General features: G+C 48.6%; 1 protein-coding gene across 1 annotated transcript; it reads right to left on the reverse strand.

The window, feature by feature from the left end:
- Positions 1-2890: 2890 nt before the first annotated feature.
- Positions 2891-9696, reverse strand: LOC123186779 (FT-interacting protein 3-like). The gene is made up of 7 exons (XM_044598483.1): positions 9512-9696; positions 9189-9441; positions 8821-9037; positions 8594-8717; positions 7824-7994; positions 4360-5432; positions 2891-4234 (listed from the first exon to the last, which is right to left on the reverse strand). The coding sequence occupies exons 1-7, from the start codon at positions 9671-9673 to the stop codon at positions 3007-3009; spliced, it is 3228 nt and encodes a 1075-aa protein (XP_044454418.1). The 5' UTR covers positions 9674-9696; the 3' UTR covers positions 2891-3006.
- Between the last annotated feature and the right edge of the window lie 2006 nt (positions 9697-11702).

Raw genomic sequence — 11702 nt, forward strand, 5'->3', positions numbered from 1 at the left:
ATCCGAAAATGATGCCACGGCAACATATCGGTTCCGGTAGCTCATGGAGATACCGGTGCAAAAGGAAGCGTGCGGATCCCACGGGTCATCGGCATGGCGAACGAGGAGGAACGTGCATGAAGCAAACGGGCACGGTGCAAACATAGGGTGCATCTCATACAACACATGCATTCGGTCCACAGACAGCGTCTCGGGGTTATACCTTCGAGGCATGCATTTCGGGGTGGTTCAAAATCGTCGAGGGAAGTAGTCGTTCACGGGTCGTCGTGGGAAGTAGTTGTTCACGTGGCGACGGTAGTGGAAGTAGTGGTACACGGCGGCGGCGGTAGTTGTTCAAGGTCTTGGCGGGTCATCATGTAGCCGAACTTGGCGCATCCACGTGTAGGGGTACTTGGCGATCGACGAACGTCGTGGTACTTGTTGGTCCGGGTCTTGGCGTAACCAGGGAACGTCTTGTGAGGCGGTAACAAAGGTGTTCGTCGAGGTACTTGGCGGACTTCGGGTCGAACAACAACTAGCTTTGCAGGTGCATGAAGGCAGAGGCGGCGAGGAACCTCCGGGCAATGCAGGGAAGTCCTGCTGGAGCTACTTCTCGTCGCCGACGGGGAGGTACGGCTGGCTGCGGGAGAAACTTCGCTCGGGGCAGAGGCGGGCGAGGTCGAGGCCTCAATCCAAGGTGGAGGCGCACAGGAGGAGGCTCGAGGCGCGCTGGAGCATGGCGGCGCTTGGGGCTCGGGGTCGCGGGGAAGGAGCAGCTCCGGTGCTGCGGCGCCGGAGACGGCAGGAGATCGACGTCCTGGGGCAGCGCGGCGAGGCCAAGCCCGGCGGCAGCAAGCGGGCTCCGGTGGCCGGCTGGAGGTGCGGAGGCGACGCGGGCGACGAGGAGGCGCGGGCCGAATGGCTATGAAGGGGATCGGGCGAGGCGCTCCTCTCGTGCGTGGGAGGACGAGAGGGAGAGGGTGAGATCGAGAGGAGGGGGTGGATCGATCGGGAGAGAGGGCGACGAGGTCGGGCGCTGGCGGCGGAAGGAAAACGAGGAGGAGGGGATCGAGAGGAGGGAGTCGGGCTAGCGGGGCTAGGGTTCGGTCGGTGGGGCGCCGGCTGGGCTGCAGATGGGCCTTGGAGGCTGGGCCTGGGAGGTCCAAGAGGTCGGCTAGAGCCAGCCTCTCTTCCTCTCACTTATTTTCCATAACAGGAAAAATATGCAAGGAATGAAAAGTTGTGAAGAAAAGGTTAAGGAGTTTGGGCATGGGGTTAATTTCTCGGACTCACAAGAAAGGAGCTTGATCCAAGAAAAATAGGAGTGGACACGAATGAAAGATTAAATTCAAATTCCTTTGAATTTAATCCAAATGATTTGAACTAGGACAGGTTTGAGAAGTGACCAAAAATGTTGCGAATTTAGGAGGAGCCTCGATAAATGGAGAAAGAATTATGGAGAAAGTTTGGAGAACAAACATGAAGCAAAAGGCATGAGAATTGAATTGCAAGTGTGTTATGGTGATTCCAAAGTTATGGAATATTTTAATATAGCTCCGTAAATATCGAGAGGATATGTTTTAAAGAGAATCATCATGTGAATTCCCTCGATTTAAATGGACCAAAGATCCATGAAATTTATTTAGGTGAGTTGCAAAAAATTAAATGACATGATGGCATGATGGCATGATGGCATGATGCAATGCAACAAGCAAATAAAACACACAACAAAGCTCGGAATAGCTGGAAGTCTTCTGGGGCGCCGGGCTCGGGGCGTTACAGCTAGATCCAAAGTGTTACTTGCTCCGCTGCACTAACTTAGTTATGTTAATGTCATTAACTTTCCAGCCGCAACCTAATCAAAATAAATATTTATTTTCTCCCTCACTTCGCTTTGAGTTTACAATTACTTGCAGAAATAATTTCATAAGTTTCAGTAAGGGACAAAGTTCAGTTCTTGTGCTCCCTGTGGGATCAATACTCTTACTTCGAAAAGGTTACAACTAAACTCTATGCACTTGCAGGACATAAGATTTTCAACTGATATCTCATATCCCTTATATTTCAAAGTAGTGGGGAAATTCCTCCATGAAGAAGGCAACTTTGTAATGATGCAACCAGCCACAAATATATGTGGTAAATCACATATTTAATGAGTTCCAGTTCCTTCACAGTGCACCGCATATCATGAGATTGTTGAACTACAAGATGATTATTCACCATCTTGCCGTCATGGAATGTCACCATGACGTACAGTTCACTTTCTGCATCTGTTGCACCCAATTTAACATTGAGTGAATCCCATAGTGTCTTCCCATCTTGTATGTGCATATAAACATCACACAGATGGCCAGCAAGAACACTTAGAATGCATCCCACAAAGATAGTATTGTCTTTGTAAAACTTTCTCTGGTCTTCATTAGAGGCTCCATCTTGGATGCCAGCACTAACATGGAAAACTTTCAAAGCAGGAAGGTCAGAGCTTCGACTTCACCTACCACCCCTTAAAATGCACAGTGGTAAACCTATCTGGCCTTGGTGCATCAGTGAATCCAGCCATTATGAACTAAGTAAATAGCCTACAAATAGGTATTTAGATTGTTATAATATTAGGCAAATACATGATTAATTCCAGCAAATAATTAATGACTAGAACTAAAATTAGCATGCATCAATCTGGACAACCGCCACGCAAATATTTCTAGCATGTGTGTGGTGTTTCATATGTATGTAATAGTTCAACGGCGACAACTGCGGCGGTCCTTAGGGGCACGTACATAAAGACTTTCCGGCTATCATCGACAAGGTCAAGCCAGATCTGGTAGGGGAGCGGCGATGGCGGTGCATTAACGGCTCGTTCTGCGGCAGCAATGGTCGTTCGGTAGTCCTGGAATCTCATTGTCATTTTTATTTTGTTTGATATGCTTTGTATTCGGATGGACTTTTATAATAGATCTATCATTTTTGCGCACAAAAAAGGTAACATAGTCAACAATAACAAAAAGACAAATGCTACGTGCATCAACCTTACAGCATGAGGCCTTGGTTTGAATGCAGGCGACGGTAGAAGTTGAAGATCATGCTCGGGGTCCTGCTCTGGAACCACGGGGGCCGGAGGAAGTAGAGCTGTATCACCATGGCCACCACCCGGAACGGCGTCAGGTACAGTACGAGTGCCATCATCACCAAGAGCATCATGTAGATGGTTGTCGCCCTGGGGTCATGCCAGCGGGGCAGGAACAGCAGGCGCTCTCCCTGCAAAGCAAGGTCCGCTGCCACCGTCTGCACCCTGCCGGCGATGCACCGTAGTCGATCATACCTCATCCGCACGAGGTCAGCCGGCCTGGACGCGGGAAACGTGTCGAACTCCTCGTCCAGCTCGTCCGGGTGTGCGATCTCCGCGTGTGACAGCACCGCATCCATGTGCGGCAGATTCCGCGGCCGCTGCCGGTAGTTCCTCGCAACGATCATGATGAAGCACAGGAATACCATGGGCAGGATTAGCTTCGGGTAGCACACCAGGTTCAGGTATACCACGTTCACCAGAATCGTCGTCACCGGATTCTTCCACTTGCAGACGTCGTCAAACCACTTCCACATGGCCATGATGGGTGAGAAGAGGACCATGAACCGGTAGAAGTTGGCCTTGCTCCGTCGCAGGCTGAACATGTAGGTGCGGTTGTCGAAGTCGAGCATGTACTCCACCACCTCCCTCCGCAGTGGCGGCTGGGCCCTGCCCAACCGCGAGGCCACCATCTCCATGGCCTTAAACCGGAGGTAGTCCATCTGCGGCGCGGAGATGGGGTTGGTGTGGTGCAATTCGGGAAGCAGTGGTTTGCCGTACATTGCCAGCATTTTGGGCCAAGACTTGCAGGTGAAGCGGACTGCAAGATGGAGCTGCCCCATCTTCTTCAGCCCGGACGGGGTAAGCACCACGAGAGGATAGTACTGGGTGTACATGCGATCCGTCTCGAGGGTGGCGACGCGAACGCGCACCTTGCCGATCCTCTGGTCATTGGCAGCGCCGTGGGAGTCGTTGAAGACTGCGACGGTGATGACGGTGCCGACGTCGAACACATCCCAGGTGTGCTGCTCGTTCCACTGCGGCGCGGTGGTGTTGAGGAGAGTGCGTGTGCGCACCCACTTCTTGCCGTACTTGGCGACGACGTACGGGTTCTCCACGCCCACGGCCAGGTCACGAGCGCCCAGGATCTCCACCTTCAGGATGCCAATGGCGCTCTTGCGGAGTTTCTTCAACAAGTACAGTACGTGTTAATATATTGATTATGAAAGGCAGGTATATAGTATATGCTATGTATTTTCGTGCAAATTTCCAACTTCAAATATGGTAGCTACAGTAATGAATGGTGTCAAAACGCCGCCGCCGGATGCAGGTCGCTCATGTACTCCGGCGGCTCGTCCATCACGTGGTACCCCGTGTCCAGGCTCATCCTGAGCAGGATCTTGCTCCCGGTCATCCCACGCGAGAGGCTGAACCACTTGGACGGCACCGGCATAAACAGGTCGTTGCGCTCCACGTACGGGGACGCCATGGGGATGATGATGCGGCCGATGGGCTCGTCCCTCCCGGTGCCGACCTTCTCCTCCACGGTCACCACAAGCGGGTCCTCGAATGGCTCGCTGACGACGCACATGAACTCCTCGTTCCAGGCCGGGTTCGCCGACCCCTGCGGCTGCCCCGGCCGCGTCCGCATTATCTGGCTGCCCATCTGGATCTTGGCGATGGTCGGCCCTAGTGGTTGATCCTTCTTAGTGCCCATGAGGTCCTGCGCCGCGATGACGGAGACCCTGAGGTAGATGAGCTTGGGGGAGTAGTACACCTGGGAGCGCGTGTTGGTGAGCCCCTCCAGGGAGAGGGCGTGCGCATCCATGAAGGCCTCGTCGGCCTGCGTGCCGAGCCAAACAGCGAGCATGATTTCGCCCAGGCTATGTCTATTCGGAAACCTCTTGCCGTTGGCATCGGAAAGGTGGTACCACTGCGGTGCCAGCCGGCTGTTAGGCGAGAGGCGCGGGATGTCGGCCACGTCGAAGACGACGCGGCCGACCAAGTCGTCTCGGAGCACGTCCTTGTGCTTAACGATAATCTGCAGCTGGTCGAACTGCAGATGGGCGGCCGAGAAGGCGAACATCTGCCGCCACACCGGGTTAGCGTTCTTCTCCAGGTGCCGCGTCACGCCCTTGAGGTCACCTAGTTTCACCTCCACGTACGGGTCCAGCGCGCCGGTCATGTCCATGGTAGGCAGGTCCCGCGCCTTTACCACGCTCACGCACAGATACGACATCTGCTCCAACATATCGTGCGTCGCCGTCATCGCCTCGCCGCTTGGACCGAGATTCTCGGGCAGTAGAGGCTTCGTTTCGACGAGACCGTACTCCGAGCCTGGCAGTTGAGCCGGCTCAGGAGAAAAGTTAAATATTTCGCCAAACCAGCCCTACAAAAATTCACCTTTGCTATTATTCATGCGCCTGGAAACGGAAAATTTAATTTCAAGCTCGAGCACAAAAGTGAATTCAAAAAAATTGTAAAATAAAACAATGCTCTAAAAAACCTTTTTTGAGCACTTAACTTTTCCCCCCAAACATCCACACATGGTATTTCTTCACGAAATTTTGCATGCAGTTAGACGGCAAGATATCAACATGTTCACTGTCAATACAATTCAAATTAGTTTTTTGTTTTTTAACTCCTTTTTTTTTGAATTATTGTCCTGAGGTCCAAAACGTCTCTCCCGAAACAAGAAACCCTAGAAACATTTTTGGAAAAGCAATGAAACCGGCCGGCTGATTTCCATAAATGGATCGGCCCCGTGCCGCACTAGCTGTTGAATCGCTCCTGATCAAATGGACCTAAGAGCACCTCTAATATGTGCCCTATTTGCAAAAATAACAGTTTTTAGGCATGAAGGGGCATAAACGCTGCTCCGATAGATGCTCTATCTGCACATTTTTTTACTCCAAATTTAGGGTAGCTTCAAAATACATGGTTCTACAAATTTGAAAAGCTTGGGTGGCTACCGCAAAACAGAAAGCAACCGCGCAAATAGCAAACGGTCGTGCCGACCCCCCCCCCCCCCCATCCCCATGCGGTAGCTGCATCACCTCGGCGCCGCCGCCGCCACCAATTGGGCCGAATCCCATCCCGCCGCATGTTGCGATGGATTTGCCCCTACCAGTCGTCGCCGCCTGCCACACTGACAAAATCGGTGGCCGCGCATCCCAATTCCGTCATACCACCTTTGCGCTGCCATCGCAGCCGCACCTACCGATTCACCACCGTCCGTCCCCGTTCTGACGATGCAACACCTTCCCATCGTTGCCGTCGCACGACCGAATCCGGCCTGCGCCGTCGTGACCGCATCACCCACCATCTCATTCTTATCACCACACCCACGCCGCCTCCATGCCGCTGAACGTCAAGTCCAATAGCCAGTAGGGTGTCAAGGGGTTGTGGCCGCGGGGCTCCGGCCGCTTCGTCGTGGAGTTCTAGTGCAAAAGTCGTTGCTACTGGCTCGAGACGTCATGACGGCCGACCTCGCCGCACAAGCTTACGAGATCGCCGTTTGGCGTTTCGGCCAGCTGCGAGAGCAGATGAACTTCCTGGAGATCGCATCCTATGAGGATGCGAAGTTCATTGGTCCGTTGACCCCATTGTGCCATGCAATGAGGATGAGGAGAAGAAGAAGGAGGAGGAGGAGGAGGAGGAGGAGGAGGAGGAGATATGCATTATTCCAGACCAGAGTGATGCAATGGCTATGGCGAGGTTTTAGAATTCGTCTGGAATCCAGACCATGAGAAGGAGGTAAATAATGAGGATAAGGCTGGCCCACAGACACTTATCAACCTTGAGTCGGAGGAGGAGGAGGAGATGGACTCCTCCGATGAGGAGACCATGCCACTTTGGAGATCCATCAACACCGACTATAAGTCGGACCAGTAGTGATGTTTAGGAATCAAGTTGTAGGGTGATCTCTTATCAATGTTTATCTAGTTTTAATGGTTACAATGTTTAGGATGTTTAAATTTTTTGACGTGAACTATGCATTGTGTGTTTAGAAACAGTTTCTTTGCATGTTGGAAATGACCTATTTTAGAGCAACTGTTGAAGATGGACGCTTTTCGGTGCCATAAAAAGCACTTTTTAGTGTTACAAATTTTGGTCTAAGCACATTTTGGTGCCCTATTTTAGGGCACCTATTGAAAATGCTCTAATTTCCCTCATGCATTTTCCAGGTGTATAACAACGAATCATGCTGGTCACCATCATATTGCTTCGTGTACACACTGTGCTCGGCTTTGATGGAAATATATCGAGTTTTTGGTTGTGGTCTTCTGGGTAAACTTTAGCAGTTAGATACGAGAAAAAAATGATGGAAATTAAGATGCTCATCCTTTTAGTACCGACAAGTAGAACCCTTGAATTATCGAATGGATCATAAATTTTCTTCTATGAACTTAAACTAACATGCAACCTTTCTCTGAGTGTGCTATTGAAATATGGCGTATTTTTAAAAATCGATAGATAGTTACTAGTGGTATGAAAGTTCACATGGGCACCTTCGAGTCATGATAAGACACACGCCACTAGTAGCCAGTTACCAATGACCTGACCGTGGGAAAGATTTTAGTGTTGAAACAGGGATGTGCGACTAAAGCAACTAGCATTATGGGAGCAACTAGCGTCACGGGACTCCTGGCCCTTTTCCTAGAGCATCAAAGCCCATACTCTAGCGGCACAAATTGTACTAGTGTATGAATCCGAGTGGCATATGTAGCAACTCGGAATTAGAGGAATAAATGCATAAACTCTCAAATTTTCAATTTACCTGGATACTTTCCATTTGGTGAAGTCGGTCAATCATTTCTCGTGCACTAGATGGTCTGTTCTTTGGATTGAACTGTATGCAATTTAAAGCTATCTCGTAGCATACACGTATTTGTTCGTAGACTGTGTCTTGTTTTGATCTCTCCAACCTACCACTCCAACTTTCAAGTACCTAAAAGAATTGCAATGGTGAGTTATGGTCTATGAAATGGATCAGCAACATCTTTGTATATAGGAAAAATAAATATCTACAGTATATACTGACAACATACCTGCAAAAAAAAATATACTGACAACATACATTCAGGCAGCAAACTAACAATAAAAAATTGACAAAAAGTAAACCGAGTCCCAATAATTTCAAGTCAGATCTATTGACCATGTAAATTGCACTTTAATATTCAACCAAAACAAGTAGAAATGAAATGTAAAGTCCTTCCTGCAAACAATAACCTATGTGATTATATTTATTCGTATGACCTTTTTTTCCATATTTTCCTGTACTTTTTTAGTAGTTCCGGGGTTCTACAATATTTCCATTTCTTATCTTCAAAGATTTGGGTACTTGTATACCTTTTAAGTTCCTATTTATTCTTCAAAGAACTAAGTTCATGTTTTCCCTTAGCAAATGGTAATTTTACAAGTGTCTTCCATAAATGACACTATGCAACATCTCAAACTAAAATGAAATGAATATATGTGAATTAAAAGCGTGACATAAGGAAATTGAGGTTTTATCTCTGTAACAATGGCATATATTATTGTTCTTACATCCTCACTAGTTTGATGCCCCTTCTGCCCGGTCAGTATTTCCATAATAATAATACCAAGACTATACAAGTCACCGCTGCGTGTGATTCCACTCCCTTCATAACGTTCTGGTGCCAAATATCCCCTGTATGAAAATATAAAAGCCCGGATCGATTAATCTACAAAGAGAGTGCAATTAAATCACATAGCACAAAAGACTGAGCTTCAAGAGGAGTTTGCTAGCTTACGTTGTTCCTGATATATTTTTGGTAAGCACTTGGCTTTGATTTTCATCTAAGCGTCTTGACAGGCCAAAATCAGTTATTTTTGGTACCATGTCATTGTCGAGCAGTATATTGGCGGGTTTCAAATCCAAGTGAATAATACGATTGTCATGAAGGTATTGCAGACCGTGACATATCCCTTTGATTATTTCGTAGCACGTATCCCAATCACGATGTGCATCTATCAAGGGGAGAGGAGAAACTGAGTTTATAATTTGAGATACTTGATATGTTCACGTTTGTATAATGAATGCTATGTTACTTATATGTCACACTATGGAATTAGTACATGAAGAAAATAAAGAGAAAAGTTAGAGGCCACATGGTCGTACCGTTAAGATACAAATCAAGACTCCCATTAGGTATGTACTCAAAACAAAGCAATCTTTGTTGTATATCTGCCATGATAAGTTTTCCATCATACGTTTCTGCACTTCTTTGTCTATCATCACAATATCCCAGAAATCTTACGACATTTTTGTGCTTAGCCCGCATGAGGCATTCAATCTCTCGGTCAAATTCCGTTTCATGCATATAAGCTTTGGACAACTTCTTCACGGCAACCGACCTGTCGCCAAGTACTCCCTATCACTCACAAGTGTTAGCATCAGTATGAGTTCTCAAAAACGGTGTGATTCAAGATTGGAATGTACACCTTATAAACCACAGCAAATCCACCTCTTCCAATCTCCCGGTCATCGGAAAAATCATTTGTGATGTCCTTCAAGAGTGATAATGGCAAGGCCTTGGGCTCAATTGTTTCATCGACTAACATCTGCTCTAGGTCACTTTGCGCATTAGAAGCTTTTTGCTCCATTTGCAGTCAGTATGTAATTAACCTGGAAACATGACCAAACCTGTTATGTATGTACGTATGAATGATGTAATTAACCTGGAAACAGGAGCAAACTCATTATATATGTATGAGCGTAGCCACTACAACAAAATTCCCAAGTTCTCAGGTAGAAAATTAATGAAGTATATATGAAGCAACACACTACTGTTCCTTATACTTGGTCCAAAACACCACGGCCTCACGGCCGGATTCAACGGAATATAACACAGAGGAAGCATCCCGGTGCAACCCAAATAGAACTTACAGCTAGACTAGAAGTTGAAGCCGCACTAAAGCTTGCCCCCAGATCGACTAGAAGGTAACATAGCAAAGAAGCAGATCAAACTTTTTATTCGCAAAAAAGAAAAAAGAAAAAAGCAGATCTAACTTTTTACAACCAACGGAGAGACCCACAAGGATTAGTAGCAAACCACCATAAAGACAATCAGATTCCAACACCAGCGCCACAGTACAAAAAAACACATCAAAAGAGCTGCTGCAACAACCTGCTGGTAAACAAAAAAAAAAAAAAAAAACAACCTGCTGGTAAAGAATGGGATGAACCGGGCGCCCGCTGGCTGCCACAAAAGAAAAAACATTATAGTCAAAACAGCTAGCCAACTCAACAACGACGACCCAAAATAGAGACAATAGTTTTTAGCGTTATTGTAAACCGGAAAACCAAAACATTTAACAAAATACTTCCAGCAGCAGCAAGGAACAAGCCTCTCTAGCTGCAAATTAGTGGTAAATAAATGTGCAGAGATCCGCGACTTATGCTGAATCTGCACACGGAGAATCCCAGACAGAGACAAGATCTAGTACTACTTTACCTGGACAGGCCACGCTCGTTGCTGCGGAGTCAAGCAATGGAGATTCAGATTTACTACCAGCCTAGTGAAGGAGGAGGAGGGAATGAGTCTCTCAGGTCAACGCACACCCTGAGTGAAGTGAAGGAATACAGTGAAACGCCGAACGGTTAACAGGCTATTAGTAACGATATCCCACGTCTTTGCTAACCTAATCTTTACTGGGTTGGGCTGCGCGTGCGCACAAAGCCACTTTGGTGAGTGATTGATTATGTGGGCTTTTATGTTCTACTGAACGTACTCCAACAGCAACGCAAAGATTTCTAAAAAAAAAAAAAACAGCAACGCAAGGAGAATGACCAAAAGCTCATTAGCGCGTGGTACTTCTAGTAAGGGAGATGATCTGCGCCGGTGCGCCGGCCGAACGATTCAGCCGGTCAGCTGCCAACCGTCAGATCGCTTTGCCTGGAGCCGTTAGATCACGCACGCACGAACAGCAGCATCGCCCCTTTCTTGCACGCACGAACAGCAGCATCGCCCCTTCATCCATCCGCTGGACGCTGCGAGGCCAGACCTTGAAGTATCACCAGCTCGCCGCCGGTCGCCGTCCTCACCCCCGGTCGCCGTTGTCGCCACCGATCGCCGCCCGGTCGCCGTCCTCGCCCCCGGTCGCCGTCGTCGTCACCGCCAGGTCGCCGTCCTCACCCCCGGTCGCCGTTGTCACCCCCGATCGCCGCCCGGTCGCCGTCCTCGCCCCCGGTCGCCGTTGTCGTCACCGCCAGGTCGCCGTCCTCGCCCCCGGTCGCTGTCCCGTTACCGCCCGTCGCCGGCCTCGTCCCCAGTCACGGCCCTCGTCACCGGTCGTTGCCCGGCACCCCCGGTTGAAGCTTTTCTTGTCATTAGCTCTTGAAGCCTTTTCTTCCGCCCGTTGAAACTTTTCCACTGCCGCTTGAAGCTTTTTCCACCATTGAAGCCTTTTTTCCGCGGTGGTAGATTTCTCCTCGTGCCGCTCAGAAGCTTTTTCCATTGCCGCTAGTAGCAAATTTATACACCGGTTGTAGCATTTCTCTACCCTGGTTGCAGCTTCTGTCGCGTTGGCGTTCGTAGCGGACAGTTGACTGGTTCCAGCAAAAAACGATGCTGGATGTAGCAAAAAAAGATGCAGGATGTAGCAAAAAATTGCTTGTCCAGCAAAGAAGACT

This window comes from Triticum aestivum, chromosome 2A, assembly GCF_018294505.1.
Source record: "Triticum aestivum cultivar Chinese Spring chromosome 2A, IWGSC CS RefSeq v2.1, whole genome shotgun sequence".
In the NCBI taxonomy this organism is placed as follows: Eukaryota; Viridiplantae; Streptophyta; class Magnoliopsida; order Poales; family Poaceae; genus Triticum; species Triticum aestivum.